The sequence below is a fragment of the Alternaria ventricosa genome (genome assembly GCF_023758065.1).
Source record: "Alternaria ventricosa strain BMP 2768 chromosome Unknown scaffold_10, whole genome shotgun sequence".
NCBI classification, from domain to species: Eukaryota; Fungi; Ascomycota; class Dothideomycetes; order Pleosporales; family Pleosporaceae; genus Alternaria; species Alternaria ventricosa.
In genome coordinates this window covers 657,552-685,109 of record NW_026055690.1, presented here as the reverse complement: position 1 = coordinate 685,109, position 27,558 = coordinate 657,552, and the positions used below count along the sequence as shown (strand labels likewise).

Genomic DNA, 27,558 nt, shown 5'->3' with positions numbered 1-27,558 from the left:
GATATCTAGGTGAGCTCATAGATACACTACCTGTATTATCCGAACCCTTCAAGTTCATGTGGTACTTGTACCTACGGGTTAGTGACACACTAGATCGTGACTACCTGCAGGTTGCGATGGCCGTGTAGTTACTGACCGTGAAGACGGGAGCCATCGCGCAAGTGTATTTTTCGATCGATGGTATGTCATCGATGGTATGTTATCATGTAATCCTGCCAAACGGTGAGTTATCACGTAGCTCCCGAGGTCGCGTCCAGGGATAAAACGTGGAGTGTATGGAAAGCTGCCGCGCGTCACAATGTGTAGCTCAGCGATATGTTACCGAAAGATGGACATGTTAAGGATACATGCTCTAGGAGACGTGACTCGACGCGATTTAAGGCGGCAGTAGATCGCAGTGGCGTGAAAGATAGATTCACATGATAGCGCGGAGGACCTAACCCGATGCCGCTTAACGCCGGAAGTGCCAACACCGCCTTTCGACCAAACGGCCTGGACCCTCCCCGCCGTCGCAAATAATCTCGCAGAACCGCCAGCCTTCACACAAATACAACCTTGGACTTTGATCGCTCTCGACATATATCCCCACTCACACTCAGCGACTGACTATCAGCAAACTACAAGATGGGTAACGGAGCCAAGTAAGTCCTCTATACGTGTCTCAACGCTTTAGAACCTTTGCTAACATTTTTCGAAGAGCGCAGCAGAAACGCGATAGGAAGGGTTAGCATCCCTTCATAGAGCCGCCCGTGAGACAGACACTAATTTCGTACCCCAATCTACAGGTGATGCCGGTCCCAAGGAAGCAAAGAGCCAACTGAAAGCCGTACGTAACCCCGCTCCCTCGCGCGATCCTGCAACGTCGCGGTCCCGCATTCACATCACAGTTACAAGTCGCACTGCTAACACATCGCCAGAACGCCGCCGCCCAGACCATCAAGTGCAAAACCTGCTTCCAAACGTTCCAGGGCACCACGAGCCGCAAGATGCTTACCGATCACGCAACCAACAAGCACAGCAAGGAGTTCGATGTCTGCTTCAACGCCGACGAGGGTGTTGTGAAATAAACGATCGGACTTCCGAGCGAGTGCACGACGACGACAACGGACGATACGACAAAGTTTGCTATTTACACGAGCATGAGATACCACGGGCGAGGAGTGAGGAGTTGTTAGGGGACGGCCATCTATGGCGATTTGACGAGGCATGATACACAGGCGTAGGGATCGATATATCACGAATCCGATTATTGGCTACCATACACGTTTTGTTCTCATACTACTACCGAGGGGCTATCTCCTCTGTGATCGACTGACGGTAGTGATTTAATGTTGAGAAGCCTAAGACTAACGACGTTCCAGAGGCACAGATATAAGTTGTCAAACTAGCGTAAGCGGGAGAAGACGCGTGCAACAAGCACCCGGCCGGGATGCTGAGCATGTATAGCAGACACGTTCTGTTGGCCGATTCGACAAGAACTTGGGGAATGTATGGACACTTTGCCACTCACTCCTGTGGGACCATCTGTCGATGCATTCCAAGAGACAGATTTCCCGTGATTCGAACAAGCCACTTTGAAGATGGCACCTAAGCATAGCCTATGATACGACGCCATTCTAATATTGCAACAATTCAATTCAACATCGTTATCTCTGTGTTTATGTATGGTAAGCGCGCATGTCTCGCGTCTTACTTGATTAGGTGATCCGCACAGTAGAGTCGAACTCGTAGTCCTGATGTGCAGCGCGCATACAAGAAAATCCCGCCCCGAAAACAGACAAACCGAGGTGCAACGTACAACAGTAATGAACCCAGTGTTCCCACATTGCCAATCACCACTCTGGTGTACCATGCCCAGTTCCCGTCTCAGGCCTGGCCAAGTCTAGCCCGCGGTGCAAACCCCACTTCCACCCCACCAACGTACTTCATCACGAAGCAGGGTTTTGATTTCGCCACAACAGATTCCTATTGGATCTTTTCCCTTTTCTTGTCCTCAGCTTCTTGGTTTCTGCCGCGTAAACTGAGATATAAATTTTGCATTCTTCAATTTCTCCATCAAATCCCTATCACAACCGTCTCCTTAGCTCAATTGGGAGAGCGCCAGACTGAAGTCTCAGTCACTAAATCTGGAGGTATCGTGTTCGATCCACGAAGGGGACAACGTGCTCGAGCTTGCTCGGGATTCTTCGAACCATTCTTTTTGCGGGTGTGACAGACATGGCGGACGAGTCTGGTTATATCCTTTTTGCTGTCATTGGTGGTCTGGATGAGAACAGCAGAAGTGCCCCTTTCGCTCACTCTATCAAAATTGTCACTTCTGCGCATGTTACGAGGTGCATCTGGCAGATGTTGTAGATTTGTTGACTGTAGATTTCGACCAAGCGCACCGAAAGGCTGGCCATGAAGTGCTTTTGTTTTGAGCACCTGTATGTCATAAGGGTCATACTAATTATTGGACCAAGATACCGATCCTTCCTCTCTTCTTGCACACCCTTTTTGTGCACTTCGCGTGGTAAACTCCTGGCCCTCCTTTTAGAAACCGAAAGCATCGTATTGTTCCCCAGGAAACACGCTCTGTCACATTCCTCATATCGCCAACCTGTTGTTATCCGTCCATCCCACCCACACCCCACCAATCTCCCTCGCAATATCCTCCGCCGTCCTCCCATTTGCATCCCTCAGGCTCCTGATATCGATCTTGTCCTCTGTAAGCCCCCTCATAATACCCATAGCCTCCGCCTCCTGGAAGACCTGCGTAGGGAAGTCAAGTAGCGGATAGTTGCTCGCCAGCAGCAGTAACAACCACGCGACCTCTCTGCTCTGCGCATGCACTGCCGCATGTAGCCCCGACTGCATATCCCCAATCGGATCCTGGTATCTCAACATCCTGTCAATGCCCACCTCCTTCTCTGGATGATCCGTAGTGCTCATTTCCACATCGCCCTCGTCGTCCTCGCTATCATCGTCATCGTTCAGCAGCAGCTCGACAACAGCCTTATAATCGCCTTCGCGGCAGAACTCGAGGAAAGCGCGCGCTTTCCTGTCTTCCGGGTACGCTTTCAGGTATGATTCTTCGGTGAGGAGCGGCAGGATATCGAGGTTCTCTTGGATTCCGCCTTCGTTGTTGAGTCGGCAGAGGACCTTTTGTTGACCGTCGCCTGTGCTGGAGATTTCTTTGCCGCAGTGGGGACATGAGGTTATTTCGTAGGCGGAGAGGAGGCAGTCCCTGCACGAGCTATGTTAGCGATAGTATGCGATTGCGCAAAATAGGTGTTGCGTACCAGTGGAAGTGGCATCCGCAGGTTAGCTGGACGTCATCGGGATATGTTTCTGGTGCCGCCGCTGGTCCTTTGCCGGATGACGATGCGCCGCCCTCGTACTCTTCGTCCTCGTCGCGCTCGACTTCTACCTCGAGGGGCTTGTCGCAGATAACACAGGTAGACATTTTGGTGCTTTGCTATGTGCTTCAAAGATGTGAAGGTGTTGGTGTTATGGGCGGGGCTATAGCGGGGTTTGTACTTTTTTTGTCGCTAAATCGGGAGGGCGTTCACGCGTCACGCGTCAGAGTTTACACGGACGTCATCGACCTCTCGTGGCGGCGTCAATGACTTTGTGGGGTAGTTGCTGCTCATGGATCTATTATGTCTTTGTATTAAGTGGCTATCAACGTCCCTATTATCGCAATCTTTGATAGCTCGGGTTCGTCCACATTAGAGGGACGCGTGCGAGCGCGATCCTTTCCCGTCCTGTTCCCCTCGGTCTGCCTTCACCAACACGACTTCTAATTGCGTCTCTCACAACCCTTAAACCATTGCTGAACCGTGTGCCAATCTCGTGAGCTGTCGAGTTTGCTGTCGCCGGGCCGCGACCAATTGGAGATACTCGCTGCATGGCACGGTTGGGCGGCATGTCTTCGTCCTGTCCATAATCATGTTCTGCAATAGTTGTCGACCTCTCCTGGTTCTTTGTCTTCAACTGCTTGAAGTAGCTATCGTAAAGCTGACCCCAATCCACTAGGATGACCCCCTCTTCCATGTTCCAGTACCGAATCGACTTGTTCGATACACCAAGTGTCCAGTGCTGTCCGACACTCATCGTCACGTTGCATCTGGACCGCGAACCGGAGAAAATTCGGGCCCATCCATAGCAGCCTCGGCGGTCCTCGTCTCGCCATACGCTTGAGATTGGTGCTTCTTGTTCGACGGAGAATACGGCGACTGTTGGATCCTCCACCAGGAATCGATTGAATTGCAACCGGAAGGTGTGATTCCGGCAGCCAAGATTGGAATTGATGATCGTGTGAGGTAGATGGGCTACCGGGCCTCGATGTGACATTGCCGGTCTTGAAGTGCAGGTATTCGGATTCCGTGACGGGCTCAAATCGGTGGCGCGTCGACACATATTGCAAGAGTGATCTGAGAAGTCGTGGTCGGTCTTGTTGGAGCTGAACATGTTTAAAAGCGGAAGGCAGAGCATACTGAATGCTAATGCGGAAGTGTGCGTAGAAATGGCAGTGTTGACAGTCGGGAAATGAACAACATGCCAACACGTTCAAGGTGGTGCAAACAATGCCATGCGGGCTTTGCTTGTTTCCGTGGGCGATCGAGTTCTCTTCCAAATACCCTTTCCGGCACGCTGTTTCTGCCGCCGTAGCCAGGTACGTGCCGGACTACTCCTCACCGTACCATGGTAATGCCGTTGCATGGTCCTCCTCATCGGTCACGCCCCGCGGACTAAGGCAGGGAGGGGACTCACCAGGCCGGCAAGTGAGGAAAAACAGACTGCCATTTTGCTTTTTTGGAATACCAGAGCTAGCGCACGCCCGTTCTCTCGATGGAGCACAAGCTCCGTCTCACCGTCATCTTGCCAGCGAATGCTTGCTGCGGAGGAGAAAAAGCACTGCGATTATCTATGGAACAACAATGTACATATGCATGGTGTACGAGCGAATTGTAAGAATTGGTGGTTCGTAAACTCCACAAAACAACATACGACACCAAGACCTTACACACCACTTCAGTCGTCCTTCGGTCTGCTTGGCAAAATTGGCTGCCCTTCTGACCGCCATGGACATCTTGAGAATGCCATGCTTGGGCCAGCGTGGTACGCGCCCTCGCCATATCAAATCTCCGGCGCCCACGTTATCCTCAACATACCAATTTCGACTGCCGTTTACTTTTAACACATCGTAGAAGCATCGAAGCTTCCATGGACTGTGCGATTGTGGCCCGTGGATCAGTGTAATTACCGCCGAGCATTTGCGATGTGGCGTTTCTGGTGACGGAATGAGACGGACTTGACTTCCTGAACACCAGGGAGTTGTGCATCGAATGCAAGTTGGTTTGCGATGCCTAGATGACCAAGCTGTTAGCACGTCGACCTTTCAGGGCTGCCAGACTGTGTTTACCATTCCATTCCTCATCTGCCCTCCTGTCTTCTTCGGCCATCTCTTCAATGCTCTGAATGCTCCTCATCTGAGGCTGCTGCCTCTTCTCCAACTCCATCCTCGCAGTCATCTGCTCCATTATTGCTTGCTCAGCATCCAGTCGTTGAACGCTATCTTTGTTTCGCAGTAGAAGACGGTGTGACGCCGACTTCCATATCGCTCTCGAGTCTCCAACGCGTTGCTGAAGAGGCTTTTCCCAATCTTGTTCCCAGCCTCTCACTGGCTCCTTGTCCGTTGTGGGTAAGGCAACCTGGGAATGAAATGCTGATGCTTGGAGAATTCGAGGGTTGGCCGAGGGTTTGGGCTGAACGGGTACGGCGGCCGATCTTCCCAATCCAGAAGGGCAGTACGGCTTCTGGACTTGATGCTTGCGGACGTTAAGGGGTCGGATTGTCACGTCGACCGCAGAATCGTATCTGTTAGAGGGAGGTGGAGGCAGTTCTCGCCTGAGTGTTCGCTGTAGCTCAAACGACTCTTGCCATGAGAGCACGGATCGCGGGCCTTCTAATAGACCTGGCACTTCTGCGTTTTGTTTCTGAGGCTCACCAACAGCCCGCTTGGTTACCCTTCCAGAAAATCTTGGTGTTTGCGAACCCAGTCGCCCTCCAACAAGTGAGTTCACACTCGGGTTTACTAGCCGAATAGTCTCGTCTGTCGGAGTCTCTTGTAGTGTAGCCTTTCTGAGGCTTCCTGCTGAAGGTAACGCCCATTTAGTCTGTTCACCCCATGCTTTGGTGCCGCCGTTGTGTACCTTTTTCGAAGGCTGCTCTCTTCGACCGATGAGCCCTTTGCGTGGTGTGTGCCGAACGTCGGGGCGACGTACAGGTGACGAGGCTGCTTTACCCATATCCACATAGCTAGCGGATTTGTACTTGCGGTGCGGATGATGGTTTCGCAGACAGCTGCCAAGTTTTCTAGCCCAGCGGCGGAGACGAGATTCGCGTTTGTGTACGGTCATGGTCGTGATGTGAAAGCCTGAAGTATTTGCTCCGAACGTTGTTCTTGGGTAAATTATTGCGTTGAAACTGTAAAACGTGGCTGCTTCTGAGAAAATTCGTGGAGACGCTCGCATGACCAGATAAACGCCACAACGTTTTCTAACGTTCTCATAGCAAAGTTGTCCTGATCCACTCTTCAAGCGGGGCCGATGATGATGTTCTTGCCCTGCTTATCCATCTGCGTCCCTGAGTAACGCTGACGCCTGCTGCGGATGCCCGTTGGGTGGCTGCTTGGAAGGGACAGCAGTTCCATGTTTCCAGTCATCTAGCCGACCAGCGCACCCCACCATTCTATAATTCGTTCGAATAGACTCCTTGGAAGCATCCTTGAATGCTCGAGCCGGTAAGCTTTTACGCTCGTATTTGTGGTAGCGCAACTGGTCTGTTGCGCCGCTGATCAGTCTCGCGTGAGTCTATCTGGTATGCAAGCTTCTACCAACCTGTCAAAGAAATTCCACAACCCCTTAGCCAGTATGCATGCTTCCCAGATGGCACCGCCAACAACTAGGACAGACAATGCGGAGGCCACAATGACTACACCCACCACAATGAATCCTAGCACGTGCGTAACCGACAGAAGAGGTTCTGTGATCCGCCATTCCACTTTCTTCTTTCCGACTCGTGCAAAGTAGAACGCCAGGAAGCCATACCGGCGCACCTGGACATCGCGAGGTAGATGTCCCACGTATCCCAGCCACTCTGCAGCGGTGATTGTGACCTCTTCGCCTCCTCCGACAGAAACATTGATCTTTTGCTCAAACCTCGCAATGCGATTGCACAGTCCTCCGAAAGCCAGTTTAGCAAGCAAAGCCTGGTCGCTGATGCTTGCTATGCGCAGCTTTTGCTTGTCACTAAAGAGTGGCGTGATGGTTCTCAGGACTGTTTCTATGGAAGAGTGTCCAAGGCTGCACCAGAAGCAGCACCGAGAGAAGTGGACTTGCTCTTCGTGGAAGCACTTTTGTAATAAGACTTCTTTGGCGCAGTTGTAGAATTGACGGGAAGTGGGGCGCGCGCTGAACCAGAGTTCCGATGGGGATAGGTAACTGCAGATGTCTAGGACGAGTTCGTTCGGCAGGCTATCCATCGAGGCTTTTGGCGGGGGTGAAGGTCTGGGAGGTTTGGAAGACCGCAGAGAGACGCGCTGTGTTGCATTGCGTCCTGAAAGTCCAGTCTCGCCTCCAGTGCAGTATAGCAACATCTTCGTGAAGGGCGCAGCGAGTGACAGAGCTGAATCCAACGATAAGAGCCTTGCGGCATTAATATCCATCATTGTATTGAGTCCTGATATTGCCGATTAGTCGTATGGGTTTAGCTTGCTGCACCTTGTCTTTACGAGGTGTCAAAGCAGGGCATTATACTCGGACTTTGTACCGGCTCAAGGCTTTGGTTGGAAGGTGCTTGGTGCTGGTCTCACACCGATGGGCGGCTCACAATTGGGTAAGAAGGCGTGAGGCTGAGGAAGCTGATGGTTCTGGGCCGCATGGCATCAGGCGCAACGTCGAATCGCAACTGTTGATGCAGTCATACCAGTTTCCCAAAAGGGTAAGAGGCTGCATATGCCTTTATGTACACTGGCCTTAGGCGAAACGGGTTCTTATACAACTGACAGGGGAGTGTGCGTCGCATAGCGACATCGGAAACCCACCGACAGGCGCGGATTGAGACGGGTAGGTGTATCGAACTGGGGGCAAGGGAGCCTTGTGGCGTCGTAAGACTGAGCGTTCCCATAGACGTGGAAGCGGGAGGAGATCTGATCTTGGCATACGGTAGATGTCGAAGTGCACCCTTAAGGCCCCACCCGTCTCTTTTCCGGTGGTGTGATTCATTGCTTACGCAAAGAAAGTTGCACTTTGTGCGAGGTGGAATGCGCCATGCTGACTGCGACCAATAACTGATTGCTCACCATCGCGGTGTTATCATCAGCAGCAGGTCTGATACCTACTATCTGCAATGCCATTTCTCGAATAGACCAATCGATGAATGGAGCGCATGTGTTGGAAGACGGATCGACATTCATTAAGTTTTTCTTAATCAGCGTCCATGGATCAGCCTTGCCTTCCTGCAAGTGCATCTGAAATACCTGAGATACCCCGGCTTGGCCGCAGCCGCTGTAGGCCCTATGCGTTGTCATATTGATGCAACGAAGCTTCAGCGTATTCTGACCTTTTGTGGATGAGTTCGTCAGTCTCTTCGCCGCCGCGTGAGTAATCCGCCGAACGCAGGGTAGTAGGTTGCTCCGAGTACGGGAGCAGCACGGACCCTGACACGTCTGATTGCGGCCTCAGCCGCTTCCTAGCCAGATGACGTCGCGCGCGAACTCCGTCCTCTGACAACCCGACGCTACCAGGTTTCACATCGCAAGTAACTTCAGTCCGTCAAACGTGGATCGAGAAGCGCATATCTTCGATGTGAGAGATGCATGCTTTGATGGACAAATTTCTGCAAAAAGTCGGAGGATTCAGAATCTCGCCGCGTCTTGGAGAACGGCCCGAAACCGAGCACACGCCACATGCCTCAAATGAACCGAGGTGCTCTGCCTTCGAGGCCTCCCCTATATTTTGGACTCAGTACTAGTCCCCGCCGAACCTCGTCCGCTATCAGTAACCGGTTCAATCTTCACACCGAAGGGGTGTGTATTGCACCGCAGCTTCTAGAAGAGAAATACATGTATAATAGCAGGCGCGAGCTGGAAAATAGCAGAATAGCAACATCATCACCAAAACATAACCGTCAAGACTGCTACAAGGCATAAAACCTGCGTTGAGGCTAATCAGACACCTACACAATATTCGGAATTGAAGAACACACCAGTCGGCACCAACCGATACGAAAACCACGAACAACGTCTCAAGATGCAGAATAATCGTCAACTCAGCGATCCGGTGACACTGCCATCCGGTCTTGTGTTTAAGAACAGGCTACTCAAGGTACAGAACGACGGAAACAAACGCAGTGCAACTATGTCCCTAACACACCCATAGGCAGCGATGGCAGAAACCATGTCAAAGTCTCACAATCCCACAGAAACCCTCATGGCGGCCTACAAAGCATGGGGAAAGGGAGGATGGGGCGGAATCATAACAGGTACAAACCAACCCTTGGTGACCAACCTTGCTCAAGACTGACATATCAAGGGAACGTGATGATCGATGAGCGCTGGCTCGGAAACGCCCTTGATGTCTCTCTCACACCCAGCACTAACCCCGAACTCATTGCTCAATGGCGCAGATATGCAGAAGCATGCCGTGTCGAAGGTACCCCAGCGATCGTCCAGCTTAACCACCCCGGCCGTCAAAGTCCCCTCGGAGCAGGTTCCAAAGGGCTATTCGAGAAGAACATCGCCCCAAGCCCTATCGCGCTACAATTCGAAGACAACATCTGGGCAAAGACTGCACAAAAGCTCATCTTCGGTACCCCACGAGAGATGACAGTCGCAGAGATCGAAGACGTGGTAAAAAGACACGCCGACGCAGCCAAGTTCCTCAGCGAAGCAGGATTCGACGGTGTAGAACTACACGCCGCACACGGGTACCTACTCAACATCTTTATGTCCCCGAAGACCAACCAACGACAGGACAACTACGGCGGCTCAGCGTTCAACCGCGCCCGCATCGTTCTCGACATCATTAATGCTATCCGCGCTGTTGTCCCATCTACATTTACAGTCGGCATCAAGCTCAACTCTGCTGACGTCCAACATTCCAGCGATGTGGAAGATGTTATGCAACAGATCGGTTACCTTAGAGATACCGGTATCGACTTCCTCGAGATCAGCGGTGGATCGTACGAGAACCCTAGGATGATGAAGGGCGACGAGCCGCAGCCTGGCGAGAAGCCGGTGTCTGAGCGTACCGCGAAGCGCGAGGCTTTCTTCCTTGATTTTGCGAGGGTGGTTAGGCAGAAGTTCCCAGAGGTGGTCTTGATGGTTACGGGCGGTTTCCGCAGCTTGGCAGGTATGCGGGCCGCGCTCGAGGAGAATGCTTGTGATCTGATCGGTTTGGCGCGACCAGCTGCTGTGGACTCGAGTTTTGCGAAGAAAGTCTTGGAGGCAGAGGCTGCGGGTAGTGATGTCAGTCTGAGGTTGGATGCTGTAAAGCCGAGCTGGTTGGTCAGCAAGATTCCGGTCAAGGCTTTAGGTGCTGGTGCTGAGAGTGTAAGTTTGGTCCCCCGAGAAGTGAAGATGTGGGTGCTAACGAAACATTAGGCTTTCTACGGCGCTCAGATTGAGCGAATCGGTAAAGGGCTGCCGACAAAGACGCCTCCTACCACGGCATGAGACGAATTTGGAAGATCTGTGTCGCTTTTATAACATCTCAAACTTTCTAATCTGGTCAGCCATCGTTTTATACTCAGGAGTTCAACAATAGATTTCCGGGCACTACACCATTCCAATCAAGCTTCTGCACGTTGTAAAACCTGTCCTGGAATATTCCTAGTTGAGCAAATGCCATATTGCTGATGATCTCATGCGTTCACTAGAGGATTGGTCAACTGTCAACACATCGTCAAAATGAGCGAGACCTAGACATTTTACAATGCGAAAGCTTTTATGCAGATATTGCTCCCACCTTATGCGTCGAGAAAAATGCGGTGATGTCTATTCCCATCTCCTGTGGATGAGGAAGCAGCTCAAGATGCTCGATCGTGCCTCCTCTACCCAGCGCAGGACTTCACCAATCAACACCTCGCATTAGGTACAGGTTTCCAGTAAATCTTGCGTTCGACGGATATCTCCAAACCTACCGGATGCGGTATACTGAACTTGGCCAATGAACGGTTTCCTTTTGGTACCAGTTTCCAGTAATGGGCCGCCTGTTGCAGTTTTCGATGGATTTCAGGTCCTGCCTGATGGAGGGGGTTGACAATAGCCAATGGGCTTGCAGTTTGGAGGGCCGAGTTGCTTCCATGCCGTCTTCGATGGATCTCAAAAGTTGCCTTATCTGGACGACTGCGCTCAGCCAATGAGGATGCGTTTCATGTACCTAGTTTAAGGTTTTTGGCCGCTGTGCACCTGGAGAGTGCTTGAGTTTTCGATGGTTTTTGAGAACTTCCGAACGCGGTAGGTTGAGCTCGGACCACCACCGAGCCGCGGCGATCCCAAAAGATTTGGGACTTGCACGGCGGGCTGCATCATCGTGTCATTCACGTCTGCTGTGCTGTTTACAACTCGCTGCTTTTGTGCGGCGCCTCCTTCCATGTCTATATGCTCTAATTCGGTGCGAGCATTGTCGCGCTCTCGAGTTTCGCCAAGCAAAACGCTCCTTCCGTTCCTGTACCAGACACCCACGATCCAGCAATGGCAGTCCGCCACACGACCAATTGCTCGCCGCAATATTCACACCCCTTCGCGCCCGTACGTTAGCGAGGACATTCCCTTCGAAGACGATGCAGATCTACCGCCTGTTGTCGATCAACAGCCTCCCCGAAAGACTACTATATCTCGCACCGAGCGGGCCGCGTTCCAGAAGTTGTACAGGAAGTTTGATAATGAAGGGCGCCAACAGAAGAAGAAAGACCCTTTGGTAGATGTCGACGAGGTGTTCGAAGAGTTCCAGAAAAATACAGAAGATATCCCGAGTACAGAAGATATCCCGAGACCCTCGCTAGACAAGGTTTTCGACGAAGTGCTGAGAGGCGACCCGCGATTGCGCGCATTGCGTACACAGAGAACGAGGGCTCGATCTAACAAGCAAGATGCCGCTGGTGCAGAAGTGGGCAAATCGCAGAGTAGCAAGAAGAAGGGCTCGAGTGTGGAGGCAGCAAAGCTCAGAGAATTGCGTCTAGCGGAACAAGAACGGATCGATAGCCTCATACGCAACGCACCCACCGATCGCGCCCTCTGGCAAACCCTCGAGCGCGAAGTCTTTGCCAAAGTACGCGACCTCGATCTCGACAACGCCAGCGGCAGCCCCACGAAAGAGCCAACCGCCAAACCCAGCAACAATGCATCGAAGAAGTCATCAGAAGCTAAAGCCGCTCACAAACCCTCCCCACCCTCCACAGACGCACGCGTCCTCTTCCACAACTACCCCTACCACCTCATAACCGCCGTCATCACCCTACGCACCGAGTTCCCCTCCTCCCCCCTTCCCTTCTCCATCCTCCCCACGATCAAAAAGCTCGGCCGCTCCTCGCACGCCCTCGGCGCAACAACAACGCTCTACAAGCACCTGATCCGGACGGCGTGGATCCAGCAAGCCTCCTATATAACCATCAACATGCTGCTCAAAGAAATGGACGACAACGCCATCGACTTCGACGCCGACATCCTCGGCCTCCTCGACGCAATAATCAAAGAACACAACCAGGCGAGGAGTGGTGGGCTGGGCAAAGAGATGGCCATGTTGTATGGCATGGAGATGTTTGCTGATGGCCTTACCAAGATTAATACATGGAGGAATGTGGTGGCGGAGAGATTGGGTTTGAAGAGTGAGGAGAAGAGGGCGAGTAGCTCGCTTGTTAGGAAGACGAATGCGAGGTCGGATGATCCGAACTGGAAGGGGCGGAGTGGGTGGTGGAAGAAGGATGGTAGTACACAGGGACCTGGAACGCAAGGGAAGGCTGGTGCGCAGGATTATATGCCGCTTGTTGAGGGCGTTAATCCGGGCGTTGATGGGTCTGTCCCGGAGACGGCGTCTGCAAAGGGCGGCGAGCAGGTCGACTCCTTTGCAGACGCGGTTCCATCGAGTGAGGAGCCCGTTCCCGAACAGTCAAAGGAAGACGAGCGCACCGATGAGAAACGTGCAGAAGTCTTGTTGTAGCATCATCATGTATAATACCATGTATTGTCACTCCGAGCACAAATATTCACTCCGTAAACAGGACGTACTCCTTACTTTCTATAATGAACCAGGCCACCATAAACCACATCGAAAGGGTCTGTAATTGTAGCTACATTCGACGCCAATTCGACATGTACACCGACGAAGTTTCCAATATCTACATGGGATTGGTCCAAACGGGCCTGTTGTTGGTCCAGTCAGCCTGCAGGGCATCAATCTTCTCAATAAGCCCCTTGAGAATAAGTGCATCAGGTGTCCCCCTCTCCGCTGCCTCTCTCTGCGCAACCGAGGTATATCCATCCACCAGCTTGTCCAGGTACAGATCTACCAATCTGAAGCTGTTTGTAATAGCCGCCGCATTCTGAGTACGCATATACGTATTCCACTTTGTCTGCAGATCCAGACTTCGCCACGTGACCTGCCGACCGTTGATGGTCTTTGTAATTTGCGGCAGGTAAATCGTTTCGAGGTCGTTGAACATTTGGCCGACCCGGTCTTTCTGGGCAACCAGCGTTTGGCTGATGAAAGGATCAATGTGGTAGCGGATGGCAGCGATGGTATCTTTGACGTATTTGAAGAGCTTTGTACCGTCGCCCGTATATGTATCGAGCGTGTCGGAATTGCGTGCGTCACTGACGCCCCAAAGACCTTCTTTGAGGTTGTTGACCTCACCGTCGAGAAGAACGAGCTCGTTGCTCCATTGGTTGGTATGGCTGGGGAAGACAGCGCCAACCCAATCGATGGCGGACTTGGTCACACCGTTGATAGTTATTCTTTCTGCAACTCTGATGTCGTACCAGAAGCTTTGAACGCACTTGCAAAAGTTGGTACTTGCTTGTGGGTTGTAACAGTTGACCTTGGTCAAAGCACTAGACTTTGTCGGCTTGGCGTATTTTTCGAAGAAGTTTTTGACCATTTGGAATTCCAAGATATGCTCTGTGGCGAAGCGTCCTGTGTTACCGGCAGTGGGCGTTGCAATCTGACCGAAACCCATGTCAAGACAGTCGTTGTAGTTGTTGTAGCCATATGTCGGTATATTTGGGAGTACCTGTGCAGGTGCACGTCAGCGAGGTCAACTTGTGATTGCAAAGGTTCGCCAGGGAAGTATAGCCTACAAAGCCCAACCTTGAAGACTCATGTAAGGTGACTTACGGTCAATATGGTACCAGAGGTGTGGAAGTCAGCGCTAACGATGACCATCTTGCCACCGAGTTTATCGGCGCAGAACTCCTGGGTTTTGCGATCTAAACTTCGTGAAAAGACATGATTGAGGGTCACATCGCCAGATGCACGCTTTGCCAGAGAGCTACTACCGTCCACCACATGTGAAAGCTCTGAACACTCAGAACCTTGGTTATCGGGGCTTCCTCCAGGGCTGGGGCACAGCAGGTCCTGTAGGGGAATGTGGAATGGGGGACCCCAGGGTGTGACGCGTTTGCCAAATCGATGTACCGCTGTGGCATTGTTCGCAATTCCCGAGTGCTCATAAGGGTGGTAAAGAGGATGAGTACCGTCGATCGACGTGAAACCACGCTTAGTAGGCGCGCCTGATTGAAGGTCGGGACATTGGCCACCCTCAGGAAGACCGACCTCACCAGATCCTGGGAGATCCCACGTCTTGGTTCCCCAACCGAATGCTGGTGGAGTACTGACCTGCGCATATAACTTTGCGCCCACGTAGAAGCCATATGTCCACGGACATGAAGCTTCGGTGCTCTTACCAGCTCCAACCTCCATGCGAACATAGCCATCAGCAACAACTCCGGCTGTTGCGGCCCCAACCTTCCAGCTGTCATCAAAGCGAATACCAAACTCTGCGACGGCCTTGAGATGGGCTTCAGCCTGGCCTGAAGCTAGAACAGAAGCGTAGAATTGAGGTTCCAACAGGCCGTTTTTGTCGCCCGTCTCTCCAGAATCCAGTTCCTTGTCAGCCTGAGGCTCGTATTCCTCAGAGGCGGCTGGATAAGTTTGCCGGACGTCCCATTCCGCAAGATCGATCTTGGTTTCTATCTCGGCAGATAGTGTGAGGCCAGCGTTGAACTCGCCAACCACGCGGACAGAGGGACCGATAGTAACAATGCCAGGGACTCGGAATGTTGCGCCTGGGAAGGGAAGGGTAAGAATTGTCTTCTCTCCCGACTCGTACGAAACCTTGATCATGGCTTCGAGAGTGAACACCGCAGTGACCTTACCACTGTTGCTGAATGTAAGGTACGACTGGCTCAGGTCAAGAGAGCCGCCTGGATTATCGAAATTGAGCTTCGTGATGAGGGTGAAGCCAAAACTGGTGGAGATCTCGACATCTGTGAGAGCCTGAACCAAGACATGAGCATTGAATTTGGCCGGTCCTGTGCCACACTCGACTTTGTCGTCAATGATTTTGGCGATGAATTGCTCATTCACGTCATGTGTGAACTCTTTCTCGATCTTGGGGCTGACCAAGTTGGTGAGCCAGGCAAGCACGTCGGATCCGAACCATCGCTTGTGAAGCTCTTCATGACTAAGAGCACCACCGTGATAGTCGTCTCGCCACTCCTCTTCGAGCCATCTCTTATGATTGCCGTCAAAGTCAGACAAGGAGCGTTTAGATTTACGCTTTGTGCTCGCAGCTGCGACAACGTTGTCCCAGTAGTCGTTCTTGTTGGAAAAGTCTATCCTCATCTGGGTATCACCAGAATCTCGGGGAACGCGCCTGAAGTTGTAGTCGAAAGTCAGATCGTAGACCATTGGCATATGTGACGCTCGCTTCCGAAGATGGTGTGGGATTGTTTGATTGACAGCAGGGACCATATGTTTCGCGACGGCATAGCGACCGGCTCCACAGCCAGCTGGCATTTCCAGGATGGTACCGGGTACGCCGTGTCCAAGTCCGATGTTTTGACAATTGTTGTTCTCTGAGCCGTCAATGCAAAACATCTGGATGGTTTGCTCCTCTTCACTCGGCCCGCCTTGGCAGTTGAACAGTTCCCAATGAGAGCCATCGCGTTTATCGAGAGAATGTTGCAGTTCTTTAGGCGATGCAAGTACAACGAATTGAAATGCAGCATTGGAAGGGTCATCGTCGGTCTTGTCGTCCTGTCCACCAAAGGTGTCGTCCACATTGAGCTCGAAGTCCGTATCGACGTCGTCTCCAGTCGGGGGATCGCTGAATAGCCGATCGAGTGGTACCGGAAGGAATAGCTGTTTACCATCGGTTGGGTCGCAGCAGTAGACTCTGTTTCTTTCCAGTCGAGGGAAGCAGGATTGCCCAAAACCATACGGGCTGTCCGTGAGTTGCACTTGCTTTCCGACCGGGCAATGGTTGTCGAAGCAAGATCCGGGCTCTCCGTACCACCGGCAGTTCTTCCAGTTCTTGGCGTCTTTCTTTGGGCAGCAGTATCGTTTCTGCATGTCAACGTCAACTGCTTCGAGCCAATCAACCAGAGCATTATCGATCAAAGTCATCGCGTCTGCAATGTCGGCGATTGTGCTCAGAAATGTGCCTGAAAAGGTCATCGTCGTGTCGTCGCCGTTGCAATCCTTGCCGACGCCTGCCCAGTAGCAGTCATGACCCTTAGCCGCAGGTGACTCGCAGCAATATGCTTTGTTTCCGTCTTCACAGTATTTCCCATCACCCCACTTGTTCATCTGCAACAGTACCTCATTGTCATGGCAGCGGCCATTACATGGAGGTGCTTCGCCGCGCCAGTGGCACTTGTCGGGATCTGGTGCACTGGAAACTGGACAGCACAGCTGGCTGTCCTTGCCTTTGGATCTGCGCGTAACAGGCTTCGCGCCACCGCATGGTTGCTGTTCGATTTTGAAGAAACCAGCCTTACAAGTACCGCCACAGTCAGTGACATAGCAATCCGGTACAGTCGCATCGTCCCAAAAGGAAGCGTCATCGGCAGTCATCGCGAGGGCTTTGACAGATTTTGGAGACACGACGGCGTTGAGAGCATCCAAATCATCCGTGTCTTGATCAATGGCCCAGATGAGTAGTCCGCCGAGGCCTAGCTTGTTGGCAAAGTCGATCTTCGCCTTGAATGTATCTTTGTCATCATACGACACCCATTGATCTTGGTTCCAGGTGATGTACTTGACTTGAGCCTCCTTGTCTAAAAGCACAAAAAGCGATTAGCCTATCTATCACATGTGCTGGTTCCGTCGTGGCTGCTTACCATAGTAAGGACTGATCTTGTGCTGTTTGATGACTTGTTGAATCTCTTTGTATGTCAAAGTTCCTGAGTTGTCGGAACAGGGACCAGGAGATGCTCCGCCCTTGAAATTGCAGCCAGGTCGGTAGCAAGAGGGGTCTGATAACTGGAAACTGCGACCATAGAACCCCAGCCCGAGATTGAGCTTCTCTGGTTTGATGTCGTTGCGCCAAAAAAGATCCAAGGCTAACTTGATCTCGGTTAAGTTCGAATGCCCATATATATGATTACCGATCGGATTCGTTGAGTCCCAGATCTAGACACATATGTTAGCGCTTGCTCGAAATAAGATGTTCACATCATCGCTGCATCCGACACCCAGACCAGCTTACAAGCAGCTTGTGGGAAGGGCAATCCCGCAAAGGTGTGTCACCTCTTCATCTTGGCGTCTGACCTTCCGACATACACAAGTGCAGAAGCGGGAGGCAAATATTTGGCTTGACTTACTCCATGAAGATCATAGCTCATGACGTTGACGAAGTCGACGTAATCCACAGCTTTCAGATCAAAATGCCTCAGATACCAGAAGCTAGTAGGAACAGTGAAGGAGACAACATAATGCATGAGCTGCTTGTCGTTCTCCTCGTTAAGTTCCTTCAAGAACGTGACAAAGTTTTTGCCGTCTTCAGGCTTACCCCCTCGATCGGTTGCTCCGGGATACTCCCAGTCGAAGTCCACACCGTCAAATGCGTACTGTCTCATAAAAGCGAATAACTTTTTAATGAACAAGGCGCGATTAGCAGCAGTGCTAACCATGTCGCTGAAGACCGGCTGAGTTGCGGTGCCGTTATCGTTGAAGGTCCAACCGCCAAGAGCAATGACTGTCTTCAAGCCGGGGTTCGACTTCTTGACATCTGTGAACTGCGAGAATAGATCGGGGCTAAGGTCGTCCATCGGAACCAGATCAAAAGTACCGGGCGAAATGTAACCGAAGGAAAAGTAGAGATGAGTAAGTGCGCCTGTTGGGATATTCTTGAAGTCCTACGAATAAGATAAGTATGTTGCACTCGCTCTTGGCTGGTCTGACGTACCATGCCTTGACATTTCCTGTCATGTGCCCAAGCTTCATAGTAACCGATCACTATCTTCTGAACATCGCCGCCAGAGCCACCAGACCCTGGCTGCTCACAGTTGCTTTGGCATTTTGGTTCGTCTTCGGTACCTTTGTCGCAAAACTTCTCCGTCATGCCGCAAAAGCTGTGGGGTGTTAGCTGGTATCATTGAGAATCTTTTGACTAGCATACCCAAATTCTGAACAACAAACATTGAGCGGACATTTGGCACCAGGTATCTTAGCGTCTTTGCCACATTCTGCTTTGGCATCGCAATTTGACCAGCAAACATCGTTGGGACTTTGACCGTTTGTGCCGCAATATTCTTCACCATAGTTACAATATCCGGTAGCCTTTGGGCAGCAGGCGCCGTTCTTGCATGGCTTAGACTCAGAGCATGAATAGTCTTCTTCAGCTCTTGGCTGTAGAGCCCGTGGGGCCAGATGCGGACAAACAGGCGCACGTTCTGTATGCTTTTCTTTCGCAGAATAGTCAAACGGACTGGACTGAAGTTAGCTACGAATGCACCGCTTCTAACAATGTTCATGTACATACTGGATTGGATTGACGCAAGTTGGTGGCGCGTGAGATCTCTTGTGGTGAAATCGTGCATGCGACTGATGCGCTGTAGCAGTGATGAGCAGCACACAGAAGACAATGGCCCACCGTGCGAACGCGGAAGTCAATCTGGACATCTCGGCGTCTAATTCCACTGAAAACAGTAGGAAAGAAACCAAGATCGAGGACTGGAAAAGAGCGTTCTCAGAAGCTCCGTGGGAAAATGGACTCTGTCTATCTTACCGGTACCCACAGCTTAGGTACGTTGGCATCAAGGTTTCCATTTGGACCTGCCGTGGATCCAATGGACGCCTGAATAACAGCGATCATCGTGGCGGCGAGTAGTAGGCGTGCAATTCGCGCCCCTGCATGCATGGCCAGGCCAACGGACTGAAATTTCCAGATCTGTACTGGGAGAGATGCTGCGGGAAGTTTACCATGCGGCCCAGATATGACATCCCATCTAAATTTGCGCTCTTCCGCATTGGCGCCTTCGGGGTCGCTCGCTAAGACATCAAGAAATGATATCAGCTTCTACCTAGGCATTACCTAAGTAGGAAGGACATAAGTCACGCTGACTGGGTGCCAGTTGCCGTCCGGAGGTCCCAACTGCAAGGTTTAGTGAGCTATCTTGTCTTCAGGTACTTCCGGTATGGCAGCAATTTTCAGCGCGCAGTGCTGAAATGTAGAGGCGGTTCCCAGCGCTGGCCGAACTGGGGAGTCTGTCCTTTTTGCCGCGGGAGGGACGCTCAGATAAGAATTGCCCAGGGCTGAAGCGCGGTCGTACTATCAAAGCAACCATGACAGTCTTGGGCCGGAGAACAAAATCGAAGCGGTGGAGATGACATGATATTACCCCTAAACTAATGCTGAACGTCTGCCGGGCGTAAATAATTGGCACCTCACTGCAGGTGATCTTCCGGCTCCGAGTGGTGCCAAGCTTCATAGTTCGTGCTTGGCATCAGGCCTTCCGTCCGGATTCGGGCCGCGCCCGCCGCATCTTCAGGACCCGCTTTTTAGCCTGTTGCTGAACTGATTTGGGGTCTAACATGTTGCCAATACTCCGCGAGACTTACACGACCCACACCGGCGCCAGATGGATAATGAGAATGGACCCTTGGGATGCAGGTGCCGAGCGATTAGGTGCCCCATGCAGTGCGGCTGGCTGTACATGCTTTCTTGCCTCGGTGTAGAATGCAGTTGAAGCATCCTGCATCGTCGCTCTTGGTTGCAGTCATTCCTGTGAGTACGTCTTTCGTGGACCGTCGCAGACCTCCCACAGGGCGATACTGACTCTTACACAAGAATGCGTTCGCATAGTCCCAGGATGTTGCTGCGGCTTTTGCTACCCCTTTGGTATCTCCCATCGACAATTGCGATACCCTTCTTCAGTAACAATACTATCCCATCCAATCTGACCAGTGATTGTGCGACGGCCCTTCTTACAGACGTTGAACAATGTCCTCCTACCGTTGCTACCTTTGCTATTGGATATTACTACCCCCCCTCCGTGCTGGAAAAAGCATGCACAACCGCCTGCGTTACTGCCCTTGAGCAGTACGAAGCAAGCATTGCCACAGCTTGTACCGGGCAAACTTGGACGGCATACGATGAGATTGACGGTGCACCACTGGACATAATTGCCAATGTTATGCGATTCAACCACGATCTTGTTTGCCTCAAGGACGCGGGTCGCTGGTGTAATGTAGTTGCGGTTGCTGCAGCCATGCAAGCAGATCCAGGACGTAGGTAAACCGATACTCCAATCCCAACATTATGCTAACCAGAACAGAGAGCCCAATAGGCTGGGACACCGAGCCACCAAGCGGCGTGCAAGCCTCCGGACCCTGCGATTTGTGTTTCATCAAAAATCTGCAGAAGCAGGCTGGCAGTCCGTACTACGACGGACCTCAGATTCGAGAGAGTTCCTTGTACGAGTCAAAGACATCAAGCTGTGGTGTGACGGGCTACCCATTGTCTATCTCGTCTTTGCCCTTCCCGCAGTGAGCATACATATATATATGTTCGCAGCTCCACACTGACTCTTTACAGGCTTCCAGTCGCTAGTCCCACACCGACATCGACGGTCTGCAGTGGCAAGGAATACGATATCCAGACCGGCGATGACTGCTACAAGATATCCAAGTCCCAAGGCATAGGGACTGCCTGGCTGCTTTCAGACAATTCTCTCACTGCCTACTGCGCCAATTTTCCACAAAATGGCAAACTGTGCATCAATAACACGTGCAAAGTCTATACAGTACAGCCTGCCGATACCTGCGAGATTATGGCTAGCTCCAATAATATCACCATCGCGCAGTTGAAGGCCTGGAATCCGGTAGGTGCACAGTGCGCAGATCTCGCTTCTTTACCATTATTCTGACACTCTCAGATCATTAACGCTGGCTGTCATAACTTATACAAGATGAACGGGACTTCTATTTGCGTGTCCAATCCTGGCGTAGCATATGTCACGCCCCCAGCTATGCCTCCTCTGGCACCAAGCACAGCCGTCAGCGCAGCACCCGTGCCTACCAATGCGAAGGACGAATCGAACCGACAATGTGGGCAGTGGTACAATGTTGAGGGTGGAGACTATTGCAACCTCGTGACACTGAGGTATGCGATAGCACTGGCTGATTTCGTATTCCTGAACCCATCCATCAACGCGAATTGCACCAATCTGCTGCTAGATATCAGCTATTGTGTAGCGCCAGTAGGAGACAGTGAGTATATTGATACGCTAGATAATCGAAGTTTGCGGCTGACCAGCCAAAGTTAACACCTACTCTGGACGACCTGGCTACCATACTCCCGGTCCTTCGGGAGTACCATGTAAGTACTTCACTTTGCACTTTGTGCGCCGCATACTGATTGTGACTCTCCAGTTACCAAAGTCACGTTTACGCCCACTAAGCCCGCTACGACAACACCCTCGCCCACGCAGCTGAGCCTTGCGCTTGATACAAGAGACGATTGTTACCAGTATTTCGATGCATCACAGATGGAAAGCGACATAACAGGAACTCTTTATCGTCACAAGTGCGATTTGGCTGCAGATGTCTATGGTGTGGAGATGTCCGAACTGCTCACCTGGAACCCCTCGCTCGGTAACGATACCGAAGCGCCTACCTGCAGCTTCGAGCCTGGAGTCCGCTATTGTGGAAGGTTCTACTTCGAGCCGCCAAAGGCCGAGCCCGAAGTAGGCCCATCGCTGGAATTTCCGATCAGAGAAGGGTATGATACGAACTGCACTGAGTTCAGGGACGTGTCTAAGGATTTCACTTGCGAGGATGTTCTGGCTTTGTTCGATCTCACCTTGGCTCAATTCTTTAAGATGAATCCGGCTGTAGGCTCAACGTGTGCGAATCTTTGGACCGAAACGGCATATTGCGTCAAGTCGCCCAATGCCCCACCGCCCGCTACGAGCGTTACTTCGGCCTCCGTTGCCCCAAGCAGTACATTTCCACCGGGACCTGGGGCACCAACGCACACTGGACAGCCTGCAAACTGTGTTCGATGGCACATCGTCGAGAAAGGGGATGATTGCTCGATTCTTGCAAACAAATACTTCATCACCTTGGAGCAATTCTATGCCTGGAATCCCGCCGTGTCGAATGATTGCCGCGACAACTTCTGGCAGGGATCGGCATACTGTGTGGGCACTTCGGATTCGATCAGCGTGAGCAGATCGGCTCCCCCGCCGTCGCCTACTCCCAGTCCTTTCGTCATACCAACGCCAAATCAAGCAAACAACGCGATCAAAGAATGCAACAAGGCTGCTCAGGCGCAGGAAGGAGACTGGTGTGCTGTAAGTCCACGATATCCGGTTCTGCGTCGCTTCTAGACTGACTCTTATCATAGCTGTTTGCTGAACGAAACGGAGTATCCGACGCGCAACTATATGCATGGAATGCAGTCTTGGATAATGGCAATGCTTGTGGCACTTCATTTTGGAAGGATTACTGGTACTGTGTCGGTGTAGCCGCATGAACAAACACGTACAAAAGCGACATGCTACACCCGTCTCTTGTAATGTTGTTCTTGCGGCAACATTTAGCTATCTGCGCAGACAACGCGCTTCTTGGTAGCCAGAGGTCATACCTCATTACGCCTTCCCTATATATTGGAAGTGCTGGTGCCGCAACTGAAGCCTCCCTTTTCCATATTTTGATTTGCTCGGAAAGTTGAAAATGACGGTGTTGTGCTGGTGTCAGACGATTCTCGTCGGCCATCGCTTGTTCAGAAATAACTATCGCACTGGACTGTTGTATATGAAGCCTCGTCTTCTTGACTTGGAATGCATTTGCCCTGTGACTATCTTTGGAGACCTACACGTTAGCATCTTTGGAAACACCCGCCGGGCTTGCGCAACAAGACCTTGCATCAGCATAGCTTGGTGTGATTCCGCTGCAGCGAACGGGCAGACCGTTAGTCTGTTCCAAGGTTTGCCTAGGTAGAACCCCTGCTAGCGCCTCGGTACTCCCGCGTACTTATGTACTCAACAGCGTTCCCGCAACAATGGTGCGCTCTCTCCCCTACCCCATTCACGCCATGGACAAACTACCACAAGAGCTGATCAACCGTATTGTGTGTTTTGCAGAGCGGTATCCAGACCAGGAACAGCGGGCTTCCGCGATAGGACAATCTTTCGAGCCCGATGGTTCGCCATCTCAATTTCCTCGCCTCGCGATCCTCAATCGCACTTGGAAGGAAGCAGTCGAGACCATTACATTTCACCGTCTAGGCATCAAAAGCGATGAGCTGGAATCGCTTCAGTCGATCGTAACAGGAAATCGCCGCAACTACCTTTCCTGGATTAGTTTCGAAGCGGTATTGCCAACATATCCGGAAGAAGCATACGAACACAAGGAGTCACGACTTGATCAACATGCCAACAACGAGGCATTTACAAAAGCTGTAAGCGATCTTTTCACGGTGCTGCGAAGCTGGGAAGACAACGGTGTGAAGAATGGAGTGCGGCTTACCATCGTGGGGGCCACGTCCCCGACCGACGCCCGGGAAGTGGATGAGTTCGAGATCGAGCATGGTCTAAGCAGAGACATTCAATCCGCTCGTTGGGCAGAGTCGTACCTGCGCCTTGTTGAACCCGACAACCTGCCTACATTGTCTAATCTGCAGCACCTCACTATCGAGCGCACCGGCGTGCGAAGCCTTGCACCAAGCGTTGCACTAGATCTAGCGGTAACAATGCCAGAGCTCAGGACAGTGGACTGGGAGTTTTCAGACTACGAGGCTGGTTCTGACGCGGGCTCGGATCAAGACTCGCTGGATTCAGACTATGATCCAGAGTGGGAACCGGCGACATCTCCCAAGGCGCGCGGTGAGGCGCGCACTGAATTTGCTAATAAGCTCTCGCCGACACATTTCCGCTCACTCCATTCTGCCAATATTGTCTTTGTACACTGCACTCCTTCAGATCAGAGGTATACAGTTCCGAGCATTGTGCCAGAAGGCTACACATACGACCCGTTCAGTTCATCAATCCGAGCCTTTTCACAATGTCTTACCACCCTTACCCTGAGTGCGCATGTCGACCCCACGCTATTCTGGCCATCAGACGAGAACGCGATACCACCGCATTGGCCACACTTGAAGTCCTTCCACATTGAGTTCGACATGGTCGCTCCATCAGGCGAATGGTACTTCACAGGTCCAACACCGGCCGACGATCCCCACGACGACCCCGTGCGCGGCATCGTTGGGAGTGTCGATACGCGCGATTTCAGTTGGCAAGACTTCCGGCAGCACCCCGACCCGGAAACCTTTGATCCTTTTCTCGGCGCGCTCGCAAAAGCCGTTGCTCACATGCCCGTTCTCGAGTCCTTTATGCTTACGTCTGAGATGACGGGTCAAACGAAAAGATTGCACATTTCATATCACGCGCCGGGGCAGAAAGCGGAGTGGGGTGATGAAGGACCGGAGGATGAACAGTACAGGAGGATTTACTACGCGTGTGAGATGGGGGTATGGGTACCAGAGTCGAAGACCTCTGAAGGGTTGAAACGCGCAGGACTTCAAAAGTTCGGTGGGGAGGCCATCGAGCGATACGTGGGAAGTCAGTACTATTGAGAGGGATTATGTTGAATACGCACGAAAGAACATACGTACCCCATCTAAGGAAAAAGCTGTACACCCATGTCTACAAAGACCAATGTTTGAAAACGCTAAGAAGGTTACATGGCCTTGTTACCCTAGATAGGTGGAGTTCATATGGCAATGTAAACTTCCAGGGTACCTGTCCAGTTCTCCCCTTGAACATTATGAACGTCTAGACGCGGCTGTGGGTGGCTTCATGTAGCTGTGATGTTTCTGTCAAGTATATGATTCATTTTCTTTCCCGTTCCTTCACATACGACCATAGGACACTGAGAATTAGGCTTCCCGTCCGCTCAGCCATATACAAGCAGTGTACCGGCCTATTAGTAGCTTCGTGGGTGACCAGAAGCGAATCCGGGCTGTTGTATGTTTTTGCTCTTTTTTGCCCAAGATTTGGAATGGACTCTCGAACTCGTGCCACTCTTTTTGCCCCAATGCGGTGCGCAGAGGCTATGTATGTGGCGGAAGATCATAGTCGGTCAAAGCATAATAGTAGACTTGCGAGTTGAATAAGCTGCGCGGTTGTATTTACTGTTCGCGCTATTCTATTATACATGTTGACTATGGCTGCGACGGCGTCCTAATAGCAGGATTGCAGGGCGTGTTGTACCAAAGGCGTAGATGTAGCGCTGTAGGCTACAGAATATGTGGCAGCAGTCAAGGGCCTTGTTGTGATATGTATCCGAGGCAGCGCTGGTCGTTGTCACAGTCGACGTACGTTCGGGCGGAATGTCGTCGCTGTAGAGTCGTGGGTTTAGAGACCACTGCCAGTCCGTTTGACCGCACCACTAACGTGTGACTGTCGTAGAATCTCTAGCCCTTACTAGAGAAGCAGCTGTCTCAGCTCGTGGGTTCGTATGGCTATCCATGAAGGAGCTCTTGTTGTATGCCCTCAGGTCTCCCCCTTCTTCTCTCCCTGCGCATCGAAGCCGAGGCCCTCTAGTTGGCGTATGAGCTCGTTGATTTTGATGACCTTCTCGAACTGCTCCGGTAGCAGCTTGTCGCCCTTATCCTTCCTGTCCTTCAAATCTCTGGCCTGCCTCAGCTTCTTGGTAAGCTTCTTCGCTTCCTTCTCCTTCTCAACCTCGGGGTCGACAACCTTCTCAGCCTCGGGCTTCGCGGCCTCCTTCTCTTTAATCTCAGCCGGTTTGCCTGTTTCTTTAGGCTCAGCAGAAGCTTCCTTATCCTCATCTTTCCCATCACCCGCAGCGGCTGCCGCTTTCTTTCTAGCTTCCCTCCGCTTGGCGTTCTTATTCGCAGCTGGACTCGATATGCTAGCAGGCTCCTCACTCTTCACTGCTTCAGCGCCTGGCACGCCCGCCTTTCCTCTATTGCGAAAGCCCTCAGCGGTGCGGTTCTTGTAGAGTTCGACATCCTCGGGTGGGCGGTAGCCCGGGCGGACTCGAATTTCTTTGCGCAGGGTGCCGTCGGGACGGACGGATGCTGGAATATGGCGTTCGCCGGTTGCGGAGGTGGTGATTCCGGCTTTGGAGATTGCGGGAGTCTCTACTGAAGGCATGGTGTGGGTCGCGCCTGCGGTGAGGTGGAGTGGAGGGAGGATGCGCCAAAGGACGTCAGGCAGTCGCAACGGGCCGGGACACACCAATCGTCCTGGTGAGACCTCGGCAGGTCTTTTCAGGCGTCTGCGAGGAGGTTTGAGGAGTTATCGGTGCGTGCCGTAGAGGTTGAGCTGGTAGCGGTGGTGGGGTTGGAAACAAAGTTCACGTCAAAGCGGAAGGCACGACGGGCCAATTAGCGTGGCGCAAATCCCCGTGACGCGAGAGCTTGAATCTTGTCGACGAACCTCAGCCTTTGACATCGCCAGTGAAGCACCACCACATCTCTCTCCACCGTCAACCCAGCCCTCTCGACACCTCCAAAATGTCTGGCGTAAGTGAATTGATCAGAACACGTCTTTGAATGTCCGCTAATGGCCCCGCGCAGATGATCGGCACCGTCTACAAGCAAGTCACTCCTCGCGCACACCTTCGATCGAACGAGACTAACCATCGCCCGCAGCGCGGTCCTCCGCAGCAACACCACCATGTTGTTCGCCGTCTTCGGCTCCGCCTTCGGTCTCCAACTGTAAGCTACAGCATCCGGAAGAGGAACCTGGGGAAAGGAGAGAGGCTGATAGCAGTACAGGGCGTTCGACACAGGCTCAGAAAAGATCTGGGACGGTCTCAACCGCGGCGTACGTCAAACGGCTGTAATGGGAAGGGCGTTCGCTAATACAGATCACAGCGCCAATGGAAGGACATCAAGCAGCGATACATGGAGGCCGCCGAGGACGACGAGTAGGACATCAGCCATACCTCAGTTCGAACATGAAATAGACACTTTCTTATGGTTCTTTGGGGCGGACACTGTACATTGTGGTGTATACTACAGCATGCGAAATACCAA

General features: G+C 52.0%; 10 protein-coding genes and 1 non-coding gene across 11 annotated transcripts; 7 read left to right on the top strand and 4 right to left on the bottom strand.

Annotated features, from left to right (window-relative positions):
- Nucleotides 1-624: 624 nt before the first annotated feature.
- Nucleotides 625-1,067, top strand: J4E93_006306 (uncharacterized protein; the record flags this gene model as incomplete). The annotated part of the gene is made up of 4 exons (XM_049344222.1): nt 625-641; nt 698-723; nt 786-826; nt 918-1,067. 4 exons carry the CDS (start codon nt 625-627, stop codon nt 1,065-1,067), a joined length of 234 nt encoding a protein of 77 aa, XP_049198657.1.
- Nucleotides 1,068-2,074: 1,007 nt separating this feature from the next.
- J4E93_006305 lies at nt 2,075-2,160 on the top strand. The gene has a single exon. It is a non-coding gene; the product is annotated as a tRNA-Phe (tRNA).
- A 426-nt stretch (nt 2,161-2,586) lies between these two features.
- J4E93_006304 (uncharacterized protein) lies at nt 2,587-3,445 on the bottom strand (the record flags this gene model as incomplete). The annotated part of the gene is made up of 2 exons (XM_049344221.1): nt 2,587-3,226; nt 3,282-3,445. 2 exons carry the CDS (start codon nt 3,443-3,445, stop codon nt 2,587-2,589), a joined length of 804 nt encoding a protein of 267 aa, XP_049198656.1.
- A 1,906-nt stretch (nt 3,446-5,351) lies between these two features.
- On the bottom strand, nt 5,352-7,642 carry J4E93_006303 (uncharacterized protein; the record flags this gene model as incomplete). Its single annotated transcript, XM_049344220.1, has 2 exons — nt 5,352-6,303; nt 6,885-7,642. The coding sequence occupies 2 exons, from the start codon at nt 7,640-7,642 to the stop codon at nt 5,352-5,354; spliced, it is 1,710 nt and encodes a 569-aa protein (XP_049198655.1).
- A 1,654-nt stretch (nt 7,643-9,296) lies between these two features.
- Nucleotides 9,297-10,720, top strand: J4E93_006302 (uncharacterized protein; the record flags this gene model as incomplete). The annotated part of the gene is made up of 4 exons (XM_049344219.1): nt 9,297-9,371; nt 9,426-9,528; nt 9,579-10,597; nt 10,649-10,720. The coding sequence occupies 4 exons, from the start codon at nt 9,297-9,299 to the stop codon at nt 10,718-10,720; spliced, it is 1,269 nt and encodes a 422-aa protein (XP_049198654.1).
- Nucleotides 10,721-11,639: 919 nt separating this feature from the next.
- On the top strand, nt 11,640-13,205 carry J4E93_006301 (uncharacterized protein; the record flags this gene model as incomplete). Its single annotated transcript, XM_049344218.1, has 1 exon — nt 11,640-13,205. The coding sequence occupies one exon, from the start codon at nt 11,640-11,642 to the stop codon at nt 13,203-13,205; it is 1,566 nt and encodes a 521-aa protein (XP_049198653.1).
- A 178-nt stretch (nt 13,206-13,383) lies between these two features.
- J4E93_006300 (uncharacterized protein) lies at nt 13,384-19,362 on the bottom strand (the record flags this gene model as incomplete). The annotated part of the gene is made up of 6 exons (XM_049344217.1): nt 13,384-14,274; nt 14,379-17,323; nt 17,387-17,486; nt 17,870-18,403; nt 18,454-18,619; nt 19,286-19,362. 6 exons carry the CDS (start codon nt 19,360-19,362, stop codon nt 13,384-13,386), a joined length of 4,713 nt encoding a protein of 1,570 aa, XP_049198652.1.
- Nucleotides 19,363-20,758: 1,396 nt separating this feature from the next.
- Nucleotides 20,759-21,039, top strand: J4E93_006299 (uncharacterized protein; the record flags this gene model as incomplete). Its single annotated transcript, XM_049344216.1, has 2 exons — nt 20,759-20,777; nt 20,825-21,039. 2 exons carry the CDS (start codon nt 20,759-20,761, stop codon nt 21,037-21,039), a joined length of 234 nt encoding a protein of 77 aa, XP_049198651.1.
- Nucleotides 21,040-21,517: 478 nt separating this feature from the next.
- J4E93_006298 (uncharacterized protein) lies at nt 21,518-22,879 on the top strand (the record flags this gene model as incomplete). Its single annotated transcript, XM_049344215.1, has 3 exons — nt 21,518-21,758; nt 21,805-21,867; nt 21,921-22,879. The coding sequence occupies 3 exons, from the start codon at nt 21,518-21,520 to the stop codon at nt 22,877-22,879; spliced, it is 1,263 nt and encodes a 420-aa protein (XP_049198650.1).
- Nucleotides 22,880-23,553: 674 nt separating this feature from the next.
- J4E93_006297 (uncharacterized protein) lies at nt 23,554-25,125 on the top strand (the record flags this gene model as incomplete). The annotated part of the gene is made up of 1 exon (XM_049344214.1): nt 23,554-25,125. The coding sequence occupies one exon, from the start codon at nt 23,554-23,556 to the stop codon at nt 25,123-25,125; it is 1,572 nt and encodes a 523-aa protein (XP_049198649.1).
- Nucleotides 25,126-26,044: 919 nt separating this feature from the next.
- On the bottom strand, nt 26,045-26,671 carry J4E93_006296 (uncharacterized protein; the record flags this gene model as incomplete). The annotated part of the gene is made up of 1 exon (XM_049344213.1): nt 26,045-26,671. The coding sequence occupies one exon, from the start codon at nt 26,669-26,671 to the stop codon at nt 26,045-26,047; it is 627 nt and encodes a 208-aa protein (XP_049198648.1).
- Between the last annotated feature and the right edge of the window lie 887 nt (nt 26,672-27,558).